The sequence below is a fragment of the Microcaecilia unicolor genome, chromosome 13 (assembly GCF_901765095.1).
Source record: "Microcaecilia unicolor chromosome 13, aMicUni1.1, whole genome shotgun sequence".
NCBI lineage: Eukaryota > Metazoa > Chordata > Amphibia > Gymnophiona > Siphonopidae > Microcaecilia > Microcaecilia unicolor.
The window spans coordinates 24069419-24097168 of record NC_044043.1 but is presented as its reverse complement, the minus strand read 5'-3'; the positions used below and the strand labels follow the sequence as shown (position 1 = coordinate 24097168).

Here is a 27750-nt window from a genome sequence, read left to right as displayed (position 1 = left end):
ATTGTCTGTCCGAATTTGGATGATTTGGTAGGACAGCCGATCCCTGAAGGCCTTCAGTGCGTTCCAGACCGCTCGGAGCTCCTGGAGGTTGATCTGAAGATCTTGTTCCTAGAGGGACCACAGTCCCTGGGTGTGGAGCCCATCGACATGAGCTCCCCACCCCAGGCGAGATGCATCCGTCGTCAGCACCTTCGTGGGCTGCGGAATTTGGAATGGACGTCCCAGGGTCAAATTGGTCCGAATCGTCCACCAGTGCAGCGAATTGCGGCAACTGACGGACAGGCAGATGACATCTTCTAGATTCCCGGTGGCTTGGCACCTCTGGGAAGCTAGGGTCCATTGAGCAGATTTCATGTGAAGGCGAGCCATGGGAGTCACATGAACCGTAGAGGCCATATGGCCCAGGAGTCTCAACATCTGCCGAGCTGTGACCTGCTGAGACGCTCTGGTCTGGGAAGCGAGGGACAGGAGATTGTGCGCCCTCGCTTTGGGAAGAAAGGCCTGAGCCGTCTGAGAATTCAGCAGAGCTCCTATGAATTCCAGAGATTGGACTGGCTGGAGACGGGACTTCGGGTAATTTATCACAAACCCCAGCAGCTCCAGAAGGTGAATAGTGCACTGCATAGACCGAAGAGCTCCTGCCTCTGAGGTGCTCTTGACCAGCCAATCGTCAAGATACGGGAACACGTGCACCCCTAGTTTGCATAGATATGCCGCAACCACCACGAGACACTTCGTGAACACCCGTGGTGCAGAGGCGAGCCCAAAGGGCAGCACACAATACTGAAAGTGCCGTGTCCCTAGACGGAATCGGAGATACTGTCTGTGAGCTGGCAGTATCGGGATGTGAGTGTAAGCGTCCTTTAAATCCAGGGAACATAGCCAATCTTCTTTCTGAATCATGGGTAGAAGGGTGCCCAAGGAAAGCATCCTGAACTTTTCTCGGACCAGATATTTGTTCAGGCCTCTCAGGTCTAGGATGGGGCGCATCCCCCCTGTTTTCTTTTCCAAAAGGAAGTACCTGGAATAGAATCCCTGCCTTCCTGCCCGGGTGGTACGGGCTCGACCGCATTGGCGCTGAGAAGGGCGGAGAGTTCCTCTGCAAGTACCTGCTTGTGATGGGAGCTGAAGGATTGGGCTCCCGGTGGGCAATTTGGCGGAGTGGAGACCAAATTCAGGGTGTATCCGCACCGCACTATTTGGAGAACCCACTGGTCGGAGGTTATGAGAGGCCACCTTTGGTGAAAAACTTTCAACCTCCCCCTGACTGGCAGGTCGTCCGTTACGGATACTTTGATGGTGGCTATGTTCCCATGGATCCAGTCAAAAGCCCATCCCCTGCTTTTGCTGTGGAGGCACAGGGGGCTGCTTAGGCGTACGCTGTTGACGGGAACGAGCGCGCTGGTACTGTCCCTGTGCCTGAGGAGGCCTTCGGGCCGGCTGGGTGTACCTGCGCTTGCTGTAGGCGTAGGGTGCAGCCTGCCGGGCCCGGGAAAAACGTCCACCTGCAGAGGTGGATGCTGAAGGCGCCCAGTGGGAGAGCTTGTCGAGAGCGGTTTCCCGCTGGTGTAGTTGGTCCACCAACTGCTCGACCTTCTCGCCGAAAATGTTATCCCCCCGGCAAGGGACATCCGCTAGTCGCTGCTGGGTGCGGTTGTCCAGGTCAGAGGCACGCAGCCATGAGAGTCTGCGCATCACTATACCTTGGGCCGCAGCTCGAGATGCCACATCACAGGTGTCAGATACCCCTGGACAGGAACTTTCTGCACGCTTTCAGCTGCCTGACCAGCTCCTGAAAGGGCCTGGACTGCTCCGGAGGGAGCTTGTCGACCAGGTCCGCCAGTTGCCGCACATTGTTCTGCATGTGGATGCTCGTGTAGAGCTGGTATGATTGGATGCGGGTCACGAGCATGGAAGATTGGTAGGCCTTCCTCCCAAACGAGTCCAGAGTGCGAGACTCCCGCCCAGGGGGCGCCGAGGCGGTATCCCTCGAACTCTGTGCCCTCTTGAGAGCAGAGTCCACGACCGCCGAGTCATGAGGCAATTGAGGCCGCATCAACTCTGGGTCTGAGTGGATCCTGTATTGGGACTCCGCTTTCTTGGGGATGGTGGGATTAGATAGTGGCTTCAACCAGTTCCGAAGCAGTGTCTCCTTAAGGATATTGTGCAATGGCACCGTGGAAGACTCTCTAGGTGGTGATGGATAGTCGAGGACTTCAAGCATCTCCGCCCTCGGCTCATCCACAGTAACCACGGGAAAGGAAATGCAGATGGACATATCCCTGACAAAAGAGGCAAAGGAGAGGCTCTCAGGAGGCGAGAGCTTCCTCTCCGGTGAAGGAGTGGGGTCGGAGGGAAGGCCCACAGACTCCTTTGGGGAGAAATATCTGGGGTCCTCCTCCTCTCCCCATGAGGCCTCCTCCTCGGTGTCGGACATAAGCTCTCTCAGCTCAGACCTCAACCGGGCCCCGTCTCGACTGCGAGGAACCACGTCCTCGATGATGGCGTCGAGCAGTGGACTCCCGCGCCAGCGGGGACGAAGCTCCCTTCATCGACGTTGACGGGGACTCCACCTGCGTGGCGGTCGACACTGGTACCGCAAGTGGCGTCGGAGGCCTCAGCATCGGGCCAGAGCCCACAGGTGCCTCCATTAACGGCGCCGGGGGCGCAAGCACCCCCGGTGCCGGCAGAGCCTGGCGCATCAGCCCTTCCAGGATCCCGGGAAGGATGGCTCGGAGGCACTCGTCAAGGCCCGCTGTCGGGAAAGGCAGAGGGGCCGGTGCGGGTGCCGGTGCCGGGAGCTGCTCGGGTCCAGGAGACGGTACCGAGGTACCCGCGGACTGACGCAGCGACACCAAAGGTACCTGTACTCCTGGGGTCAGTGCCAGAGTCGGCGCCGACTTCGTCGACATCGGTACCGGTACCGAAGACCCGGCCATCGACACCGATGCCGTAGAGGTCAATGTTGAAGGGCCGGCACAAGTTCCAAAAAGACGGTCCCGTAGAACTTGCCTCGCCACCTGTGTCCGCTTCCTTAAGCCAAGACACAAGGTGCACGTCTTGGAATTATGCTCCGGGCCGAGGCACTGGAGACACCAAGCGTGAGTATCGGTCTGCGAGATCTGCCGGCCACACCGCCCACACTTTTTGAATCCGCTCGGGACCTTCGAGGACATCGACGGAAAAATCACGTCGGCGAAGTCAAAATCTTTGATGGTGGCGGTGAATAGCACACCCAAAAAAGAAGAAATGACCGCGCGGCCACAAGGCCGCGATGACGCGCCTTCGCGGCTAAAAACGACGAGGAAATGCCTTTTTTTTGTAGAAAAAACACGCAAACGCGTAATCTAAAAGAGAAAAACCGCGGCTAGGCCGCAATCCGGTTTCCGGGGCTGACTAAGAGAGAACACGTCTCTCTCCAGCGTGGAATAGAAAAGAACTGAGCGTGAACGGTCGCGCACAGGCGGGAAGACGGCCGCGCATGCACGGTGGGCGTGCCCTGCGTGCGCGACCGCCTGCGAAGTTTTCTTCCGGTTGCTGGGGGCTGCCGTGGATGTCAACCCAGTCGTGAGAACAAGCAGCCTGAGGTAAGGTATACACAAGAAGTAGCACATATGAGTTTATCTTGTTGGGCAGACTTGATGGACCGTGCAGGTCTTTTTCTGCCGTTATCTACTATGTTACTATGTATATAGACAGATGCTAAAAGAATACTTGGAGTTTAATGTCGACTCTGGCCCCCCAATGCCAGTAGTGTGGGACGCTATGAAAGCGGTTTCCCGAGGGTATTTCTTGAAATTAGCTAGCACACGTTCAAAAGCTCGTAGGGCACAGATAGCAGCCTGTCAGGTGAAAATACATCGCTTAGAGCAGCAACATAAGGCAGATGGGTCACCACAGGTGTGGCAGGAGTTGTGTAAAGAGAGACTGAGGATGGACTCCATATATTCAGAGCAGCTTGCTTTGCTGCAAGCAAGACAGGGGCTGAGATTCTATGAGTTTGCAAATAAAGCCGGGCGTCTTTTGGCAATACGGCTACGTAGGCAACGAGTGGGCAGAACATTCAAACAAGTGAGAGATGCTACTGGTGACTTACTGAGTAAAGCTAAACATATTCGTGCACGATTTAGAGAGTACTACCAAGCACTCTATGAACAGGAGATCAATCCCTCCCTAGAATCTGTTGAGAAGTTTCTGTGAGAAAGTGAGCTTTCTCCGTTGTCTAGGCAGCATAGCGAATTATTTGAGAAACCGATCACTCCACAGGAAGTTCTGGAGGCCATAGGCGGTATGCCTTCTTGTAAGTCCCCTGGACTCGACGGCTTTCCTAATGAATTCTATAGGAAGTTTGCACCTGAGATGGCTCCGTTGCTTGCAGATCTGTTCAATCAAGTGGGGGTCGGGGGGGACATTGCCTCCCACAATGCTTGAGGCCTGGATAGCAGTGATACCTAAGCCAGGTAAAGATCATGGAGAGTGTGGCTCCTACAGGCCTATATCTGTGCTAAATGCAGATGTTAAAATATTGGCAAAGGTGCTGGCAAACTGGTTGACACCTTTGTTACCGACACTAGTGCACCCGGATCAAGTAGGCTTTGTGTCTCATCGAAAGGCGATGGACAACGCCCAGCGCACGTTGGATCTCATGTATCTGGCAAAGAGAAACCGGAGACCTTTGTGTCTTCTCAGCTTAGACGCTGAGAAGGCCTTCGATCGGATCCACTGGGCTTTCATGTATAAGGTGTTGGAGGGCTTGGGATTCGGCATAAATTTTCGGGGGTGGGTACAGGCGTTTTACAACTCGCCCAGAGCCTGTGTTAAAATTAATGGAGGTCACTCCAAATTGTTTACATTGCATAGAGGCACACGGCAGGGGTGCCCCCTTTCACCTCTATTATTTACGATGGTTATGGAGCCGTTTGCATCACGGATATGACAAGACTCAGAGATTTCGGGGGTCCTAGTGGGTGGGAGAACACATAAAATTGCATTGTTTGTGGATGACGTCCTGCTACATGTGACTAAGCCCCTGTCAACATTTCCTAGACTTCTTCAAATTATTGATGAATACTATGCGATGTCTGGATTTAAAGTTAACATGGCAAAGTCTGAGGCTCTCAATGTTACACTGCCTACTGAAACAGTGACACAGTTAAAGGTGTCCTTCCCATTTCGATGGGCCTGTCGGCAGGTTAGATATCTGGGGGTAAACATAACCTCGAATTTATCAGAGCTTTTCACGGCTAACTATAAAGAGCTGGTCAAAGCCATTGCTGAGGATATGGAGAGATGGGTTGAGCTGGAGACCTCTTGGTTTGGACAGATAGCTACTATTAAGATGAATGTGCTGCCTCGTCTCCTGTATCTGTTCCAAGTGCTGCCTGTGATGATGCCCAGGCGATTCCTTGCATCCTTACAGGACCGAATTGTGCGCTTCATCTGGGCAGGAAAGCATCCAAGGTTATCGCGTACCCTGCTGTACCAGGATAGGAAGAAGGGAGGTCTGGGGGTCCCGAACCTACTTTGGTACTATTTTTATTTGTTTTGTTACATTTGTACCCCGCGCTTTCCCACTCATGGCAGGCTCAATGCGGCTTACATGGGGCAATGGAGGGTTAAGTGACTTGCCCAGAGTCACAAGGAGCTGCCTGTGCCTGAAGTGGGAATCAAACTCAGTTCCTCAGTTCCCCAGGACCAAAGTCCACCACCCTAACCACTAGGCCACCACCCTAACCACTAGGCCACTCTTTCCCTGGGTGGCCCAGGGAAAGGCAGCTATAGAATGGTACCAAGACTACCCAGACCGACAGTGGGTGCATACAGAGCAACAATCCCTGGGGCCTACGCCATTGGGGGCACTTATGTAGCTGCCGAGGCCCTTTCGTTCTATGAGGGGGGGGTGTGCTCTTCGTTGGAGGTTACTCTTCACTACTGGGATAAGTTGTTTCAAGGGGGCCGCTGTGTACTCTCTCATTTGACTCCAATCGCGTACAATCCCCTGTTCCTGCCAGGGAACACGAAAGGGGTCTTTACTAGGTGGTATGGAGAAGGATTGCGTACATGGGGCCAAATGTTCAACGGAACTACCTTGCTTAAACTTGCAGCCCTAAAAACAGAGTTCCCTGGGGTGGAAGGGGATGAGTTTGCATACTGCCAATTATCACACTTCCTCCGAACTGCGGCAGTGTGCCTGGTGATCCAGAAGGAAAAAACTCCCCTAGAGGTGATCTGTGAAAAATTAACCATATCCCGAGGCTTGATTGGTAGCCTATATAGGTGTGTAAGCGCACAGGTCCCGATCTACAGTAACCACAGGAGGGGGTGGGAAAAGGAATTGGGAGTGACACTGGGTGACCGGGGGTGGGAGAGAATTGAGCGGGCGGTGTTGGGTGTTTCCACATATGTGACACTTAAAAAGAACGCAGTGAAAGTACTATTTATATGGTACCTAACTCCAGTGGCGTAGGAAGGGGGGGCGGGAGGGGCGGTCCGCCCCGGGTGCACGCGCTGGGGGGGGGGGGGGTGTTGGCCCCACTGGCTCCCTGCTCCCTCTGCCCCGGAACAGGTTACTTCCTGTTCCGGGACAGAGAGAGCAGGGAATCAGCGGAGGGGGGGGGGGGGGGGTCGCTCCGGAGGGGGGGGGGTGCGTCGCGGAGGGGGGGTGCGTGCCGTGCTGCACCCGGGGGGGGGGGGTGCGCAGCGGCGACCCGCCCCGGGGTGTCAGCCACCCTTGCTACGGCACTGCCTAACTCCAGATTGCCTCCGGCGCATGTACCCAACCTTATCAGGTTTGTGCTGGAGGGGGTGTGGAAAGCGTGGCACCATGGGGCACCTCTGGTGGAACTGCAGTAAAGTTAAAGCATTTTGGAAGGCGGTTCATCCCTATTCCTCGCCAAACAGGACTACTACACTCACTTGACTAATTCTCTCAGCTCTAACCCTCGTCGTCTCTTTGCCACCCTCAACTCCCTCCTCAAAGTGCCCTCCGCTCCCATCCCCCCCTCACTCTCTCCTCAATCACTGGCTGATTACTTCCGCGACAAGATCCAGAAGATCAACCTCGAATTCACCTCTAAACCTTCTCCTCCTCTTCATCCTATCACCCACTCAACCAATCACCCACTCAACCAATCAACCCATGCCTCCTTCTCCTCTTTTCCTGATATCACAGAAGAGGAAACCGCCCATCTTCTCTCCTCCTCGAAATGCACCACCTGTTCCTCAGACCCCATTCCCACCAACTTACTTGTCACCATCTCTCCTACTATCACCCCTCCCATCTGTCATATCCTCAACCTCTCTCTCTCCACCGCAACTGTCCCCGACACCTTCAAGCATGCTGTTGTCACACCTCTCCTCAAAAAACCTTCACTTGACCCTACCTGTCCCTCCAACTACCGCCCCATCTCCCTCCTACCCTTCCCTCTCCAAAATACTTGAACGCGCCGTTCACAGCCGTTGCATTGATTTTCTCGCCTCTCATACCATCCTCGATCCGCTTCAATCTGGCTTTCGCCCACTTCACATAAGTACATAAGTATTGCCATACTGGGAAAGACCAAAGGTCCATCGAGCCCAGCATCCTGTTTCCAACAGTGGCCAATCCAGGTCACAAATTACCCGGCAAGGTCCCAAAAATGTACAAAACATTTTATACTGCTTATCCCAGAAATAGTGGATTTTCCCCAAGTCCATTTAATAACGGTCTGTGGACTTTTCCTTTAGGAAGCCAGCCAAACCTTTTCTAAACTCCGCTAAGCTAACCGCCTTTATGACATTCTCTGGCAATGAATTCCAGAGTTTAATTACACGTGTGAGTGAAGAAAAATTTTCTCCGATTTGTTTTAAATTTATTGCATTGTAGCCCAGAAACGGCATTATCCAAAGTCTGTAATGACCTGTTCCTCGCCAAATCCAAAGGTCATTACTCCATCCTCATTCTCCTCGACCTATCCGCCGCCTTTGACACTGTCAATCACAACTTACTTCTGGACACACTGTCCTCTTTTGGGTTCCAGGGCTCTGTCCTCTCCTGGTTCTCCTCTTATCTCTCCCATTGTACCTTCAGAGTACACTCTCATGGTTCTTCCTCCACCCCTATCCCGCTCTCTGTTGGAGTCCCTCAGGGTTCTGTCCTTGGACCCCTTCTTTTCTCTATCTACACCTCTTCCCTGGGCTCCCTGATCTCATCTCATGGCTTCCAGTATCACCTTTATGCTGACAACACCCAGCTTTATCTCTCCACACCTGACATCACTGCGGAAACCCAGGCCAAAGTATCGGCCTGCTTATCCGACATTGCTGCCTGGATGTCCAACCGCCACCTGAAACTGAACATGGCCAAGACCGAACTTCTTGTCTTCCCACCCAAACCCACCTCCTCTACCTCCACTTCTCCTCTACCTCCACTCTCTATTTCGGTTGATAACACCCTCATTGTCCCCGTCTCTTCTGCCCGCAACCTCGGTGTCATCTTCGACTCCTCCCTCTCCTTCTCTGCGCACATCCAGCAGATAGCCAAGACCTGTCGCTTCTTCCTCTATAACATTAGCAAAATCCGCCCTTTCCTCTCTGAGCACACCACCCGAACTCTCATCCACTCCCTCGTTACCTCTCGCCTTGACTACTGCAACCTGCTCCTCACTGGTCTCCCACTTAGCCACCTATCCCCCCTTCAGTCCGTTCAGAACTCTGCCGCACGTCTTATCTTCCGCCTGAACCAATACACTCATACCACCCCTCTCCTCAAGTCACTTCATTGGCTTCTGATCAGGTACCGCATTCATTTCAAGCTTCTGCTACTAACCTACAAATGTACTCGATCTGCAGCCCCTCCTTACCTCTCAACCCTCATCTCCCCTTACGACAAATCCCTCCTTTCCGTACCCTTCTCCACCACCGCCAACTCCAGACTCCGCCCTTTTTGCCTCGCCTCGCCTCACCCCACGCGTGGAACAAACTCCCCGAGCCCATACGCCAGGCCCCCTCCCTGCCCATCTTCAAATCTCTGCTTAAAGCCCACCTCTTCAATGTCGCCTTCGGCACCTAACCTCTACACCTCTGCCCAGGAAACCTAGACTGCCCAACTTGATATTTCGTTCCTTAGATTGTAAGCTCCTTTGAGCAGGGACTGTCCTTCTTTGTTTATTTTGTACAGCGCTGCGTAACCCTAGTAGCGCTCTAGAAATGTTAAGTAGTAGTAGTAGTAGTATAGTAGGATGCAGGCCTGGTTAGGGTCTTCTATCCCATGGGCGCCTGAGGTGTTCCTTTTTGCCACAAAAGTGGATGGCTTAAAGTCTTGTCAACATCAGCTGCTGAAGCAGATGACAGGTGTGGCTCGAGTGACAATTGCCCAACACTGGAAACAAACGGGAGGGGGGGGGGTACCTTCAGTTGTGAAATGGCATAACAAACTGAAATATGTGTGTGAGATGGAAAGGCTGTTGGCAGCTAGAAAGCATCAGACAAATAAATGGCACTCGGTATGGAAGCTTTTTGTTAATGCTGCAAACACTGTTTAGAATGCAAGAAATGTTTGTGAGTGCACGGAATTCTGAAATGGTTCATTAGTTGGGTGGGGGGGGGGGGGGGGAGGAGGTTGGGATAGGGAGGGTTCCGGGATGGGAGGGTTGTTTAATTTGAAAACATATTATAAATACTGAAGTTTATAAAGGACACATAAGGATGTAAAGTTGTACTCGCAAACTGTACTTCATGGTGCTAATGCTATCTGGACTCAGTTTGTCAAATATTGTATATTGTCAAGAGTGAAATCTAAATAAAGACGACTTATAAATTAAAATTTTTTTTAGAAGATTCACTCAATTTATCATTCCTTTCCAAAGACTTTCAAATTCAGGTACAGTCCTCACAAACACCCTGACAAGGGCTGCTAATTTCGCAGAGGAAGTTGCATCAGGAGGAAGATCTCATACTGAAAAGTGCTAATGTTACTATTAGCACATGGCTATAACCAAATATTAGTGCATGAACCCGTACCACCTATTTTGTACATGCTCCTGTGCTAATCAGTAATGTGGCTGCATTAACTGATTCACACTGTCATGCCCCCACAGAGAAAAATTAAGAAACATTTTTTACAGCCAATTTTGGGTGGGCCTAAGCCCAAGGTGAGTGGGCACGGAATTTGTTCCTCCTGGCTCTGTCTACCTGCCAAAGTAAAATATTAAATACCTGAGGTAGCAGGTATTCCCAAATCCCACCAGTCTGAAGATTTCCTCCTCCTTGGGCAACCAGTGCTGGAATGTCGTCAGCTCAAGGCAAATGCTGCTGGCTGCTGTTTGGAAAAGCACTGGCTGACCAAAGAGGAGGAAGTTTTCAGCTGGTGGGGTTTAGGGATCCCCGCCAATCACAGCAAAAGTGCCACAATTTTGGTTGGGCTCCAGTTTGTATGCACATACTGGGCTTTTACCAAAGTTGTGGTAAGAATGCACTAGCGCTTCCCGCAACTTAGTGAAAGGAGCCCAGAATGAGGTGGGTAATAATTACTCTCAATGCTCCAGCTAACTATATGCATAAAGGCACCACTTTTTGCTGCATGACTAGCACAACTGAGGCAATCAGCATGGTGCCCAGATTTGCATGTGCAAATTAATTGAGTAACAAGCTCTTAACTATCAATAACTGGGTGCTAACAACCAATTATTGAAGTTAATTGGCACTCATTACAATTTGCATGCGCATCTGTTTGCACACTATTCTATAAGGCAAAGGGGGCGTGGCCATGGCAGGTCAGGGGCACTCTGAAAAGTTGCACATAGTTATAGATTACAGCCTCAGCTTTCCTAACTTGGGCACTGGCATTCACATCAGGTTTCAGGAGATGTAAGTCTGGCACCTAAAATTAAGTGCGGGAATCGGTGCCAAGCGTGATTCTATAAAGGGCATGAGCGCTTTACAGAATCGTGCTTAGTGACAATTTTTTCCAGCACCGAATTTTGAGCAGCATTTATGGAATTCCCTCCTATATGCATTTTTAGGGAATATAAAAAAACAACATCATACAAGGCGCACACACATTAACTTACATAGCAGTGCTAACAGTACTAATGCTGCTAGGATCATTGCAAGGATAGCCCAAACGCCCAGGCTAATATTTCCTGATGCACGACGACTAGCACAACTTATGCCATCAGGACAGTCACACACTTGAACTTTGACAGAGTGGGTTCTTCCATACCCTTGTTGATCCACTATGTTAATAGGAACGTCATATGTATTACTTGGAAGATCAACAATTTTTATAAGTTGCATGGATGTGTCTAGGGACAAAACACAAGAGATGCTTCAGTATGGTTATTCCTGCTTTACTAGTACTTACTTGCTACAATACAATGAAAAACAAAGAAGGAGAGGGAATCAGCGCAACAAAACAGCACAATGGGTCTCAAGAATTGGTATGAAGGAACAATATTTATTTGTAGACCTGACATGGACTGTGTTTTGGTGATATGCCTGCCTCTGGGGTCGTATAATCATTCCAGCACATATGAAATGATAGAATACTGTCAAACAAAGTCATCCAAGGAGAAACTAGTTCTTACCTGCTAATTTGCTTTCCTTTAGTCCCTCCGGACCAGCCCAGAATGTGACTGATGGGTTGTGCACGCCTTCCAGCAGGTGGAGACTGAGAATTCTGACTCTAGATAGAGAGCCAATAAGAGCCCTGGACAGCTTGAGAGAGATCCAGTATTATCGTAACAAAGCAGAAGAAGAAAAGAAGCATCTGTGAACCTGAGCAGCCACCAGCACCACACTAACAAAGAGCATGTGCCTCACGCTTTATGTGCCTCTTGAAGTATACACACTGTGTATTTTGTTGTTATTATTATTATTATGTGTTGAAAACAACAACTTAACAGCAAACGTACAACACAGCTCTCCATGAAAAAACAAACTTTCAGATAATGAATATATAGATAGGATAATACACGGGAGGGGTCTGGGCTGATCCGGAGGGACTAAAGGAAAGCAGGCAAGAACTAATTTCTCCTTCCTTAGCATCCCTTTGGACCAGCCCAGAATGTGACTGATGGGAAGTAACAAAGCAGTATCTTTATGGGAGGGACCCCAGCAAACTAGCTGGTGAGAACATATGCACCAAAAACTGCATCCTGACGACTCTGCACATCCAATCTGTAATGCTTCGAAAAGGAATGCAAGGAAGACCAAGTCGCTGCTTTACAAATCTCCAATGGCAGGACTAAGAAACGCTCCACCCAAGAAGCCACCCAAGTGCGCTTTCACTCTTTCGGGCACTGGTTTGTCGGCGAGCAGGTAAGAGGAAGCTATCATCTCTTTAAGCCCCTTATCTGGATGAGAAGCTAGGGATTTCCTCTGAATGCACCCCCCAAAACAGGACAAGGCCACAATTAGAACTTTAAGCGAAGATAGTGCCAAGCCTTTGTCAAAGCCTCGTTGTAAAAACTCCAGTAAGCAATCCTGTGCCTTTTTTTTTTCTTTTTATAAAGGACTGTAGCTTTAGTAATCAGAAAACTCAGAGCAGAAAAAGGAAGCATGGTTAGGAACAAAGAAGTATTCAAAGAATGAGAGATATATGAGTGGGAAAGTGCGGGGTACAAATGTAACAACAACAACAACAAAAATAAAATAAAAATATATATTTCCTATGAGAATAGCAATTACTTAATTACGAATTTTGGTGAAAAATGGGAAATAATTGGCGTTGGGTACCGTGGCTGACGGATTATACTTCTCTTATATTCATACAGGACAATTCCTGATCTCCACTGCAGTGTTACAAACAGCAAATGCGAGACTTTGGATAATCATTAAAATTACATTTCTATATAAGTACATAAGTAATGCCATACTGGGAAAAGACCAAGGGTCCATCGAGCCCAGCATCTTGTCCACGACAGCGGCCAATCCAGGCCAAGGGCACCTGGCAAGCTTCCCAAACGTATAAACATTCTATACATGTTATTCCTGGGATTTTGGATTTTTCCAAGTCCGTTTAGTAGCGGTTTATGGACTTGTCCTTTAGGAAACCGTCCAACCCCTTTTTAAACTCTGCTAAGCTAACCGCCTTCACCACTTTCTCCGGCAACGAATTCCAGAGTTTAATTACACGTTGGGTGAAGAAAAATTTTCTCCGATTTGTTTTAAATTTACTACACTGTAGTTTAATCGCATGCCCCCTAGTCCTAGTATTTTTGGAAAGCGTGAACAGACGCTTCACATCCACCTGTTCCACTCCACTCATTATTTTATATACCTCTATCATGTCTCCCCTCAGCCGTCTCTTCTCAAACCTGAAAAGCCCTAGCCTCCTTAGTCTTTCTTCATAGGGAAGTCGTCCCATCCCCGCTATCATTTTAGTCGCCCTTCGCTGCACCTTTTCCAATTCCACTATATCTTTCTTGAGGTGCGGCGACCAGAATTGAACACAATTCTTAAGGTACGGTCGCACCATGGAGCGATATAATGGCATTATAACATCCTCACACCTGTTTTCCATACCTTTCCTAATAATACCCAACATTCTATTCGCTTTCCTAGCCGCAGCAGCACACTGAGCAGAAGGTTTCAGTGTGTTATCGACGACGACACCCAGATCCCTTTCTTGGTCCGTAACTCCTAACGTGGAACCTTGCATGACGTAGCTATAATTCGGGTTCTTTTTTCCCACATGCATCACCTTGCACTTGCTCACATTAAACGTCATCTGCCATTTAGCCGCCCAGTCTCCCAGTCTCGTAAGGTCCTCTTGTAATTTTTCACAATCCTGTCACGAGTTGACGACTTTGAATAACTTTGTGTCATCAGCAAATTTAATTACCTCGCTAGTTACTCCCATCTCTAAATCATTTATAAATATATTAAAAAGCAGCGGTCCTAGCACAGACCCCTGAGGAACCCCACTAACTACCCTTCTCCATTGTGAATACTGCCCATTTAACCCCACTCTCTGTTTCCTATCCTTCAACCAGTTTTTAATCCACAATAGGACATTTCCTCCTATCCCATGACCCTCCAATTTCCTCTGTAGCCTTTCATGAGGTACCTTGTCAAACGTCTTTTGAAAATCCAGATACACAATATCAACCGGCTCCCCTTTGTCCACATGTTTGTTTACTCCTTCAAAGAATTGAAGTAAATTGGTCAGGCAAGATTTCCCCACACAAAAGCCGTGCTGACTCGGTCTCAGTAATCCATGTCCTCGGATGTGCTCTGTAATTTTGTTTTTAATAATAGCCTCTACCATTTTCCCCAGCACCGACATCAGACTCAATTTCCCGGATCTCCCCTGGAGCCTTTTTTTAAAAATGGGCGTTACATTGGCCACCCTCCAATCTTCCGGTACCATGCTCGATTTTAAGGATAAGTTGCATATCACTAGCAGTAGCTCCGCAAGCTCATTTTTCAGTTCTATCAGTACTCTAGGATGAATGCCATCCGGTCCAGGAGATTTGCTACTCTTCAGTTTGCCGAACTGCCCCATTATGTCCTCCAGGTTTACCGTGAAGTCAGTAAGTTTCTCCGACTCGTCCGCTTGAAATACCATTTCAGACACCGGTATCCCACCCAAATCTTCCTCGGTGAAGACCGAAGCAAAGAATTCATTCAGTCTCTCCGCTACTTCTTTGTCTTCCTTGATCGCACCTTTTACCCCTCGGTCATCCAGCGGCCCAACCGATTCTTTTGCCGGCTTCCTGCTTTTAATATACCGAAAACATTTTTTACTATGTTTTTTTGCTTCTAATGCTATCTTTTTTTCGTAATCCCTCTTGGCCTTCTTTATCTGTGCCTTGCATTTGCTTTGACACTCCTTATGCTGCTTTTTGTTATTTTCAGATGGTTCCTTCTTCCATTTTCTGAAGGCATTTCTTTTAGCCCTAATAGCTTCCTTCCAGCAATTCCCCTCTCTCCCTGAGCCCTGCCCTCCCATCCATGCTCCTCTATCCCTTCCATTCATCCCTATCCAGCAATTCCCCTCTCTCCCTGAGCCCTGCCCTCCCATCCATGCCCATCTGTCCCCTGCCCCCTCCATTCATCCCTATCCAGCAATTCCCCTCTCTCCCTGAGCCCTGCCCTCCCATCCATGCTCCTCTGTCCCCTGCCCCCTCCATTTATCCCTATCCAGCAATTCCCCTCTCTCCCTGAGCCCTGTGCTCCCATCCATATCCATCCATGCCCATCTGTCCCCTGCCCCCTCCATTCATCCCTATCCAGCAATTCCCCTCTCTCCCTTCCATGAACCTTGCCCTCGCATCCATGCTCCTCTCTCCCCTGTCCTCCCGCTCCCATGTTCCAACTGCCCGCCCTCTTCCCCCCCCCCTCCAACATCCCTTTCCTTATTTTTTCTTTTAAATTTACCTCCGTCCGGCAGCGCAGGCGCAGCGTCAGTGAAGGAGGCGGCGCTCCAGACGTGTCTAGCCTTCCCTCAGTGTCCCACCTTCTTCTGACGTCATTTCCTTACCAGCCCTTTAGACTGGCATCTGTCATGACTAATACCTATCGCAGAGCATTCAGAGGCATCCCCCAGACTGCCGTGCTCCTGCACCGGCAGTGGCAATTTCTTTTGTAAAGAGTCCCTCTGTGGTGACTTCATGTGTGATCTAGCCCATGGCACCGCCTCTATCGTCGCCGCTATGGAGCCCAACATTTGAATATAATCCCTTGCACACAGCACCAATCTCTGCCAAAATTGTCAAATTAGTCCTGTAACTTGAGTATTCGGGCCTGTGTAAGAAACACTCAACCCCTCCGAGTGTCGAAGCACACTCCCAGACAATCCAGTGACACTGATTAGCCAATCATCCAGGTAAGGATGACTCCCTCCTTCCTGACAGCTGCTGCCACTATTACTATAACTTTCGTTAAAGTGCGAGGGGCTGTAGAGAGGCTGAAGGGGAATGCTCGAAATTGGAAATGCTTGCCAAGCACCACAAAGCACATTAAATGTTGATGCATGGGCTGAATCGGAATGTGCAGATAGGCCTCTGTTAGGTTTAGTATCATCAAAAATTCTCCAGCCCGAACTGCTACTATGACTGTGTGAAGAGTCTCCATACGAAAAGTGGAAACTCAAAGCTGGATTGATTGCTTAGCGGTCGAGAATTGGTCTGAAAGAACTCTCTTTCTTTGGAACGATGAAGTAGACGGAATACCAACCCTGTCTGAGCTCCGAAGAGGGAACTGGAGGTCGAGACGCATCTGGAAGAGGATGCACAAATTCTAAGGTGTACCCTTCTCGAATAACCTCCAGCATTCACTGATTGGAGGTAATGTGGGCCCACCTCCAGTAAAACTGCGCTAGGAACGCTCTCACAGGAATTAGAGACTGGGCCTGGAAACCTTCATTGTGTCGGGCAAGCAGGAGACTGGAAAGAAGCTCCCTTGTCCCTGCCCCCTCTGAGAGCTCCTTGAAAGGACTGATTCCTCTGAAAAAAACTGGACTGTTGAACTGAAGCCACTCTACTAGGTCTAAAGCGATGAAAATCACGCCCTCGACTCGAAAATAAACCGTGCCCAGACACCTCAGGAAGCCAAGGGACCTTAGTATCTCCCAAACTGTGGACTAACTTGTTCAAGTCTTCACCAAACAAGAAAAAAAACCCAAGGGAAAACTACTGAGCTTAGAATTAGAAGCCGCATTTGCTGACCATCCTTGTAGCCAAAGAGACCTTCTAGCAGCTACCCCCAAAGCCATACACTTAGCTGAAGCTCTCAGCAAATCATACAAGGTATTTGCCAAAAAGGAAGATCCTATCTCAATCTTTGCCACTTCAGTGTCTATGGCAGGCAATTCATCCAAAGACCTATCAAGCACCTTCTCAGACCATCGAAAGCAAGCTCTAGCAACTAAAGAACAGCAAAAGCGAATGCTACATACCTGTAGAAGGTATTCTCCGAGGACAGCAGGCTGATTGTTCTCACTGATGGGTTGACGTCCTCGGCAGCCCCCTCCATCGGAAAGTTTACTAGCAAAGGCCTTTGCTAGTCCTCGCGCGCCCATGCGCACCGCGCATGCGCGGCCGTCTTCCCGCCCGAAACCGGCTCGAGCCGGCCAGTCCAGTATGTAGCAAGACAATACACTTCAAGGGAAGACTCAACTCCAAAGGGGAGGCGGGCGGGTTTGTGAGAACAATCAGCCTGCTGTCCTCGGAGAATACCTTCTACAGGTATGTAGCATTCGCTTTCTCCGAGGACAAGCAGGCTGCTTGTTCTCACTGATGGGGTATCCCTAGCCCCCAGGCTCACTCAAAACAACAACCATGGTCAATTGGGCCTCGCAACGGCGAGGACATAACTAAGATTGACCTAAAAAATTTACCAACTAACTGAGAGTGCAGCCTGGAACAGAACAAACAGGGCCCTCGGGGGGTGGAGTTGGATCCTAAAGCCCAAACAGGTTCTGAAGAACTGACTGCCCGAACCGACTGTCGCGTCGGGTATCCTGCTGCAGGCAGTAATGAGATGTGAATGTGTGGACAGATGACCACGTCGCAGCTTTGCAAATTTCTTCAATGGAGGCTGACTTCAAGTGGGCTACCGACGCAGCCATGGCTCTAACATTATGAGCCGTGACATGACCCTCAAGAGCCAGCCCCGCCTGGGCGTAAGTGAAGGAAATGCAATCTGCTAGCCAATTGGATATGGTGCGTTTCCCTACAGCCACTCCCCTCCTATTGGGATCAAAAGAAACAAACAATTGGGCGGACTGTCTGTGGGGCTGTGTCCGCTCCAGATAGAAGGCCAATGCTCTCTTGCAGTCCAATGTGTGCAGCTGACGTTCAGCAGGGCAGGAATGAGGACGGGGAAAGAATGTTGGCAAGACAATTGACTGGTTCAGATGGAACTCCGACACGACCTTAGGCAAGAACTTAGGGTGAGTGCGGAGGACTACTCTGTTATGATGAAATTTGTTGTAAGGGGCCTGGGCTACCAGGGCCTGAAGCTCACTGACTCTACGAGCTGAAGTAACTGCCACCAAGAAAATGACCTTCCAGGTCAAGTACTTCAGATGGCAGGAGTTCAGTGGCTCAAAAGGAGGTCTCATCAGCTGGGTGAGAACGACATTGAGATCCCATGACACTGTAGGAGGCTTGACAGGGGGCTTTGACAAAAGCAAACCTCTCATGAAGCGAACAACTAAAGGCTGTCCCGAGATCGGCTTACCTTCCACATGGTAATGGTATGCACTGATTGCGCTAAGGTGAACTCTTACAGAGTTGGTCTTGAGACCAGACTCAGACAAGTGCAGAAGGTATTCAAGCAGGGTCTGTGTAGGACAAGAGCGAGGAGCTAGGGCCTTGCTGTCACACCAGACGGCAAACCTCCTCCATAGAAAGAAGTAACTCCTCTTAGTGGAATCTTTCCTGGAAGCAAGCAAGACGCGGGAGACACCCTCTGACAGACCCAAAGAGGCAAAGTCTACGCTCTCAACATCCAGGCCGTGAGAGCCAGGGACCGGAGGCCGGGATGCAGAAGAGCCCCTTCGTTCTGCGTGATGAGGGTCGGAAAACACTCCAATCTCCACGGTTCTTCGGAGGATAACTCCAGAAGAAGAGGGAACCAGATCTGACGCGGCCAAAAAGGAGCAATCAGAATCATGGTGCCTCGGTCTTGCTTGAGTTTCAACAAAGTCTTCCCCACCAGAGGAATGGGAGGATAAGCATACAGCAGGCCTTCCCCCCAATCCAGGAGGAAGGCATCCGATGCCAGTCTGCCTGTTGGCCTGAAGCCTGGAACAGAACTGAGGGACTTTGTGGTTCACTCGAGATGCGAAGAGATCCACCAAGGGGGTGCCCCACGCTTGGAAGATCTGGCGCACCACTCGGGAGTTGAGCGACCACTCGTGAGGTTGCATAATCCTGCTCAACCTGTCGGCCAGACTGTTGTTTACGCCTGCAAGATATGTGGCTTGGAGCACCATGCCTTGACGGCGAGCCCAGAGCCACATGCTGACGGCTTCCTGACACAGGGGGCGAGATCCCGGTGCCCCCCTGCTTGTTGACATAGTACATGGCAACCTGGTTGTCTGTCTGAATTTGGATAATTTGGTGGGACAGCCGATCTCTGAAAGCCTTCAGAGCGTTCCAGATCGCTCGCAACTCCAGGAGATTGATCTGTAGACCGCGTTCCTGGAGGGACCAGCTTCCTTGGGTGTGAAGCCCATCGACATGAGCTCCCCATCCCAGGAGAGACGCATCCGTTGTCAGCACTTTTTGTGGCTGAGGAATTTGGAAAGGACGTCCCAGAGTCAAATTGGACCAGATTGTCCACCAATACAGGGATTCGAGAAAACTCGTGGACAGGTGGATCACGTCTTCTAGACCCCCAGCAGCCTGAAACCACTGGGAGGCTAGGGTCCATTGAGCAGATCTCATGTGAAGACGGGCCATGGGAGTCACGTGGACTGTGGAGGCCATGTGGCCCAGCAATCTCAACATCTGCCGAGCTGTGATCTGCTGGGACGCTCGCACCCGCGAGACGAGGGACAACAAGTTGTTGGCCCTCGCCTCTGGGAGATAGGCGCGAGCCGTCCGAGAGTCCAGCAGAACTCCTATGAATTAGAGCTTCTGCACTGGGAGAAGATGGGACTTTGGATAATTTACCACAAACCCCAGTAGCTCCAGGAGGCGAATAGTCATCTGCATGGACTGCAGGGCTCCTGCCTCGGATGTGTTCTTCACCAGCCAATCGTCGAGATATGGGAACACATGCACCCCCAGCCTGCGAAGTGCCGCTGCTACCACAGCTAGGCACTTTGTGAACACCCTGGGCGCAGAGGCGAGCCCAAAGGGTAGCACACAGTACTGGAAGTGGCGTGTGCCCAACTGAAATCGCAGATACTGCCTGTGAGCTGACAGTATCGGGATGTGTGTGTAGGCATCCTTCAAGTCCAGAGAGCATAGCCAGTCGTTTTGCTGAATCATGGGGAGAAGGGTGCCCAGGGAAAGCATCCTGAACTTTTCTTTTACGAGATACTTGTTCAGGGCCCTTAGGTCTAGGATGGGACGCATCCCCCCTGTTTTCTTTTCCACAAGGAAGTACCTGGAATAGAATCCCAGCCCTTCTTGCCCGGATGGCACGGGCTCGACCGCATTGGCGCTGAGAAGGGCGGAGAGTTCCTCTGCAAGTACCTGCTTGTGCTGGAAGCTGTAAGACTGAGCTCCCGGTGGACAATTTGGAGGTTTTGAGGCCAAATTGAGGGTGTATCCTTGCCGGACTATTTGCAGAACCCACTGATCGGAGGTTATGAGAGGCCACCTTTGGTGAAAAGCTTTCAACCTCCCTCCGACTGGCAGGTCGCCCGACACTGACACTTGGATGTCGGCTATGCTCTGCTGGAGCCAGTCAAAAGCTCGCCCCCTGCTTTTGCTGGGGAGCCGTGGGGCCTTGCTGAGGCGCACGCTGCTGACGAGAGCGAGCGCGCTGGGGCTTAGCCTGGGCCGCAGGCTGTCGGGAAGGAGGATTGTACCTACGCTTACCAGAAGCATAGGGACCAGTCTTCCTTCCCCCGAAAAATCTTCTACCTGTAGAGGTAGATGCTGAAGGCTGCCGGCGGGAGAACTTGTCGAATGCGGTGTCCCGCTGGTGGAGAGACTCTACCACCTGCTCGACTTTTTCCCCAAAAATGTTGTCCGCACGGCAAGGCGAGTCCGCAATCCGCTGCTGGATTCTATTCTCCAGGTCGGCGGCACGCAGCCATGAGAGCCTGCGCATCACCACACCTTGAGCAGCGGCCCTGGACGCAACATCAAAAGTGTCATAAACTCCTCTGGCCAGGAATTTTCTGCACGCCTTCAGCTGCCTGACCACCTCCTGAAAAGGCTTGGCTTGCTCAGGGGGAAGAGCATCAACCAAGCCCGCCAACTGCCGCACATTGTTCCGTATGTGTATGCTCGTGTAGAGCTGGTAAGACTGGATCTTGGCCACGAGCATAGAAGAATGGTAGGCCTTCCTCCCAAAGGAGTCTAAGGTTCTAGGGTCTTTGCCCGGGGGCGCCGAAGCATGCTCCCTAGAACTCTTAGCCTTCTTTAGGGCCAAATCCACAACTCCAGAGTCATGAGGCAACTGAGTGCGCATCAGCTCTGGGTCCCCATGGATCCGGTACTGGGACTCGATCTTCTTGGGAATGTGGGGATTACTTAATGGCTTGGTCCAGTTCGCAAGCAATGTCTTTTTCAGGACATGATGCAAGGGAACAGTGGACGCTTCCTTAGGTGGAGAAGGATAGTCCAGGAGCTCAAACATTTCAGCCCTGGGCTCGTCCTCCACAACCACCGGGAAGGGGATGGCCGTAGACATCTCCCGGACAAAGGAAGCGAAAGACAGACTCTCAGGAGGAGAAAGCTGCCTTTCAGGAGAGGGAGTGGGATCAGAAGGAAGACCCTCAGACTCCTCGTCAGAGAAATATCTGGGGTCTTCTTCGTCCTCCCACGAGGCCTCACCCTCGGTGTCAGACACAAGTTCACGGACCTGTGTCTGCAACCTCGCCCGGCTCGACTCCGTGGAGCCACGTCCACGATGGGGGCGTCGAGAGGTAGACTCCCTCGCCCGCATCGGCGAAGCTCCCTCCGCCGACGTAGTCGGGGAGCCTTCCTGGGAGGTGGCCGCGGTCGGCACCGCACGCGGTACCGACGTCGGGGACCTCAACCTGGGCGATGGACCAGCCGGCGCCACGCTCGACGGTACCGGAGGCGCAAGCACCGCCGGTACCGGAGGGGTAGGGCGCAACAGCTCTCCCAGAATCTCTGGGAGAACGGTCCGGAGGCTCTCGTTCAGAGTGGCTGCAGAAAAAGGCTGAGAGGTCGATGCAGGCGTCGACGTCAGAACCTGTTCCGGGCGAGGAGGCTGTTCCGGGCTGTCCAGAGTGGAGCGCATCGACACCTCCTGAACAGAGGGTGAGCGGTCCTCTCGGTGCCGATGCCTGCTGGGTGCCGACTCCCTCGGCGACCCAGAGCTCTCGGTGCCGACACGGGGAGGAGACCGGTGTCGATGCTTCTTCGACTTCTTCCGAAGCATGACACCGGAGCTCCCCGGCACCGACGAGGAGGACGTAGAATCCATCCGTCGCTTCCTCGGGGCCGAGACCGAAGAGGGTCGATCCCGGGGGGGCTGTACCGCAGGAGCCCTCAGGGTAGGAGGAGACCCACCCGAAGGCTCACCGCCACCAGCAGGGGAATGGACAGCCCTCACCTGCACTCCTGACGATGCACCTCCGTCCGACGACATCATCAGACGAAGTCTCGGTACCACCGACGTCGATGCAGTCGCCCGATGCCTCGGCGCCGATGCAGAGGTCCGATGCCTCGATGCAGTCGATGGAGCGGCAGCCAAGGAAGATGGTCCGGACGCTGACGACGTCGATGCACTCGATGCCTCCGGTGCCGATGCCGACGAAGAGCCCGAGAACAAAACGTTCCACTGGGCTAATCTCGCTACCTGAGTCCGCCTTTGTAACAGGGAACACAGACTGCAGTTCTGGGGGCGGTGCTGGGCCCCTAGACACTGAAGACACGCAGAGTGCCTATCAGTGAGCGAGATTACCCGGGCGCACTGGGTGCACTTCTTGAAGCCGCTGGAAGGCTTCGATGTCATGGGCGGAAAAATCACGCCGGCGAAATCAAAAGCCGAAATGGCGAAAATTGAAGCACCAAAATTTAAAGGGAGAAAAATCTCGACCGAGGCCAAACTAGGCCTACCCCGACAACGAAAGAAAACTTACGGGGCAAAAGCTGTGAAAAATTACGGGAAGGGCAGAAAACCCGAAAGGGTCTTCCGGAACACTTCCGGAGCGCTTCCCGAACTTTTTGAAGAAAAACAGTGAAAAAAACACGTCGAAAAGGACGTGCGAGGTCGACTCTCTGGGGCACGAACGGCGTAACACGACCGTACCGAGCGCGGACGAAAGAAGACTGGCCGGCTCGAGCCGGTTTCGGGCGGGAAGACGGCCGCGCATGCGCGGTGCGCATGGGCGCGCGAGGACTAGCAAAGGCCTTTGCTAGTAAACTTTCCGATGGAGGGGGCTGCCGAGGACGTCAACCCATCAGTGAGAACAAGCAGCCTGCTTGTCCTTGGAGAATGACTACATGCACTTCTAAAGCAGAAACATCAAAGCTACTTTTCAACAAAGCCTCCATACGGCAATCCAGAACATCTTTAAGGGCAGTGCCACCATCCACGGGTACTGTATTTTTTTTCGTAACTGCTGAGTACAACATCCACCACGGGAGGCTTCAGAAGGGATTTGTCTGCATCAGGAACCAGACAGAGACGAACCATAGACTTAGCAGGTCTAAAAGCGGAATCCGGAGCATCCCACTGTGCCTGAATAAAGTCCCTGATATCCTGGTGCATAGAAAAGATCTTACCTGGCTTATGAATGCCCTTCAATAGGAGATCCACGTTGCGTCCCTCTATGGTGGGAATCTCCTCTTCCTCAAAATATAAAGTACTGGAAACCAAAGACATTAACTCCTGCAAGTCCTGTTTGTGGAAATTCTAACCACAGATCCTCCCCCGAGAGAAGGGGCTCTGCGAAGGGCGACTAAAATGATAGCGGGGATGGGACGACTTCCCTATGCAGAAAGACTAAGGAGGCTAGGGGTTTTAAGCTTGGAGAAGAGACGGCTGAGGGGAGACATGATAGAGGTATATAAAATAATGAGTGGAGTAGAACAGGTGGATGTGAAACGTCTGTTCACGCTTTCCAAAAATACTAGGACTAGGGGGCATGCGATGAAACTACAGTGTAGTAAGTTTAAAACAAATCGGAGAAAACGTTTCTTCACCCAACGCATAATTAAACTCTGGAATTCATTGCCAGAGAACATGGTGAAGGCGGTTAGCTTAGCAGAGTTTAAAAAGGGGTTAGACGGTTTCCTAAAGGACAAGTCCGTAAACCACTACTAAATGGACTTGGGAAAAATCAATAATTCCAGGAATAACATGTATAGAATGTTTGTACGTTTGGGAAGCTTGCCAGGTGCCCTTGGCCTGGATTGGCCGCTGTCGTGGACAGGATGCTGGGCTCGATGGACCTTTGGTCTTTTCCCAGTGTGGCATTACTTATGTACCTGATCAGAGTCCTCAGCCATGTGTCCCCCAAGGGAAAATTCCTGTTCCTCGAAAGACAGCATCTCCTGGTCTGAATCAGAACCTCCTGGGTCTCTTAGCTGACACCAACTGTCCTTTCATATATCATCTCGCAGGGGATGGGGGAGAAGGATTTGATTTTTGTAAAAGAAAAGCTTTGTACATTTGGAGAACAAATTCTGGAGGAAAACCCCCTTCTGATCCTGCTGGGATAACAGGAAGACTCTCTGCCTGTGGCTGAATTGATGGAACCGGCAGAGAAACAGACCTCTCTGATAACACAGAGAAAGAAGGCTTGGAAACGCCGGCTTATCCTTCACCATGGCCCAAAGCCATAGACATTAAAACTGAAGGAGAGGGACCTGCCTCCGAAGAGCTTTCCAAAGCGGTGCAAAATTTACAAAAGCCGCTTGCACCCATCACACAGCGCAGCATCGGAGTTTCTCTGCCATCCTGGCAAGAAACAGCAACACACCTTTTTTTTATTTTTTAACTTCTCAGCGGTGGAGCAGTTACTGAGGGGGAAATTGAGGCCAGCTGCTACCAGAGAAGTAAAGAGAGCAGCCTTTCTCACTTACACTGCAGCTGTCTGTTTTCTTTTTTTTTCTTTTAACGCAGCTGCCTCTCCCTGCCTTAACAGCTCTTCCCTCAAGAGACTGAGGCAAATATCATCCAGAGGCAGCATACCTCGCTGCAAGAGGGAGGACTTGGGGGGAGGGACCCAGCCACCCGGGTATGACACTGGGCTTACAGACCTTAGCCTCTACAACCAGGTTCCAAGTACTCCAGATGCACAGAATAATAATAATAAGAAGAAAGAAATCTCTAATGTTTAAAAATACCAGCTGTTAACACAGAAAAAGAAAGTAAAGAGAGTGAAGGGCTCACCACCTTCCACCTGCTGGAGACTAAGAATACTGTAGCTGGCAAGGGCTCTCATTGGCTCTCTATCTAAAGTCAGAATTCTCAGTCTCCAGCAGGAAGGCATGCACAACCATCAGTCACATTCTGGGTCAGTCCGGAGGGACGCTAAAGAACATGAGTTTTTTTTGTAGCAGAATATATTGAATCCATTACGTCACATGTGCCCATATCACCCGAAGCACAGCCCATGTCAGGTCTACAAATAAATATTGTTCCTTCATAACAATTATATAAACCCTGAGCCAGGCATATTGCTGAAACATGGCCCATGTCGGGTCTATAAATATTGTTCCTTCACGCCAATCCTTGCGGCCCATTGTGCTTTCTTCTCGTTGTACAGAATGAAACAGTCACACATTGGCAAACTCAACACTGCTACACGTTTCTGTGCATGCATTTATTTTCGTATTTTTGCACTCAAATGAAGAATGCAGAACTCTGGTACAGTATCTACTTAATGTTTGAAGCAGCATTCACAGCACACAACATACAGTGTAGCTATCAAAGGACAACCAAAACTGTGTTTTCAGTTTTGGCTGAAACCAAATCTGCAGCTGAAATTTGACTCAGTTTCGGATGAAGCGGAAAGTAGCTCGGCCCCCTGAATGGGAGCAGTCCCTCCCCTCTGCCCCGCCCTGAACGGACCCCCTCCACCGTCACCCATAGCCGCTCCCCTGAGCCTACCTTATCATTGGTGGGGTAGTGGCTAGTCAGGAAAGAAACGATCCCCATGCTGGTTCCACTGCAATAGGAGGTCCCAGTAGCCATTTTGAGATTGGAGCCAACGTAGGTAAAACCCACTGCAGATCACTTCTGCCCTAACTAGCTACTAGACCACCAGTTTGTTTGATTTTTTTTTTTTTTTTTGGGGGGGGGGGGGGGGGGGGGGGGAGGAACTACAGGCTATCTCCCCAAAATGCACTGGCATTTTCATCAGAAACAAGACCGAAACCAAATTTTGGGCTGGTTTTGGAACTGAAACCAAAACTCAGTTGGTCTCTAGTAGCAATAACTGAATCTAAAATTGTATCATAAAATCAATTGCAAATTTATTGACATACTCTTGTGCTATTTTTGGTTGTGACACCAATGTATCAAATACTGCATGCATTCTCATAATATTTCCAGGCATTCTTATATAATTCTAATTATAGGTCATTCTAGTTGAAGGAATGCTTTCTCATGAAAACATTGTATACTTAGCTCACTTTTTCCCATGGGATTGCTAAGAATATCTACCCCAAAAGCACATTTACAAGATGAATTGATTACCACAAATGTTTGATCACACCTATAAAACTTCACTTTACATGTGTTCCCCATAAGTTATCACAATACATACCATCCAGCTGTTTTATCTGCCACTGATTTTGAATATCTGGATTATTGGTGGTGTCCAAAGTAAACTTTAAAGGGGCAGAATTGGGAGCCGGATCAGCATCCGTTGCCTTTATCACTGCATAACTGTTGCCACTGGCACAGATAAATGTATGATTTTGCATAATCTCTGGCTGATTGTCATTGACATCCACCAGTTGGATGACCAGTGTTCCAGTTCCAGTCTTTCCACCTGAGAAAGGAGAACAATCTTTTTCATTGCATTCATTGCATTACAGCAACTATGATAAAAGACCTGGAAATGGCCTGAATGAGAAACATGTGAAATCACTAAAGGTGAAATTAGACCTTACCTGCATAGGCGCTCGGTATAAGAGGCTTGGACAGGCTAAGCCTCCCCTGCTGTGCTCTGAGAGGTTTAAATTGTTGATTTACCTTCATCCTCACAGCAGGAGCTGCAGTGAAAGCCCTCTAGTCTTGTGTAACCAATTGTAGAAATTGGTTTATGGTTTGTTTACCTTACTGCTGGGAGAGCGGGGGGGGGGGGGGGGGGGGGGTTGGCTGGGTTGCCAGGGAGATATTTAACGAGGATGACTTCCTGACCTGCACTGAGAACAGATAGCAGCAGAATCGGACAACCAGACAACAAAAGTAGAAAAGATCGTTTTATTTTCATTATAGTGTTTGGAATATGTCCACTTTGAGAATCAGGTGATCAACATTAAAAGTTTACATTTATTTACTTATTTATGGCATTTTATCCCACATTAAACATGAATTATGGTGCTTTGTGGCTCTACATGAGAATTGTGATAATATGATCCCTTGTTTCATATTGTTGACAGTCTGCATTTTCCGTATGGGTGGTATATTGGTGTATTAGGTTCTGCCCAGTGTAATATTTATGGTACAGTAAGGTTCTGAGTGTGTTTTTGCACAAAGTTGTGCATAGTGTTTTGCAGTTGAGCAATTGTGCTTAGAATATGCTTTGAGCAACCACTTTATTCTTTAATAAAAGGTATTGTGAATTTTATTTTTATTAATTTATTATTTTCTGTGTGTTATCAGACAATTATGGATTTAAGCTCCACCCCTGGCCCCACCCTAACCCCGCCCCCTTTAGCCTCCCCAAACAGTTGGACCACCGACCGCCTATGCTTACCTGCTTTCCTTTAGACCCACTGGACCGGCCCAGGATTGGACTGATGGGTTGTTCACTCATTCCAGCAGGTGGAGACTGAGAAGTTCTGACTCTGGGAGCCAATAAGATTCAGTATTTGACTAACAAAGCAGGAATGAGAAAGAAGCACCTTCTGTGTCACCGAGAATCTGAGCAGCCACAGAAGCAATTCCAACACCATGCTTGAAACAGACACCGAAACACCTGGTGTCTCCTAA

At 50.2% G+C, this 27750-nt stretch overlaps 1 protein-coding gene across 1 annotated transcript in view; it reads right to left on the bottom strand.

The window, feature by feature from the left end:
• The window catches only part of LOC115456472 (desmocollin-3-like), a 209431-nt gene that overhangs the window by 45475 nt on the left and 136206 nt on the right, over nucleotides 1-27750 (bottom strand). Inside the window, exons 12-13 of the mRNA XM_030185558.1 lie at nucleotides 26357-26584; nucleotides 11049-11282 (exon numbers count right to left, since the gene is read on the bottom strand). Of these exons, the coding sequence (XP_030041418.1) occupies nucleotides 11049-11282; nucleotides 26357-26584 (462 nt within the window). The remainder of the gene's footprint in view (nucleotides 1-11048; nucleotides 11283-26356; nucleotides 26585-27750) is intronic.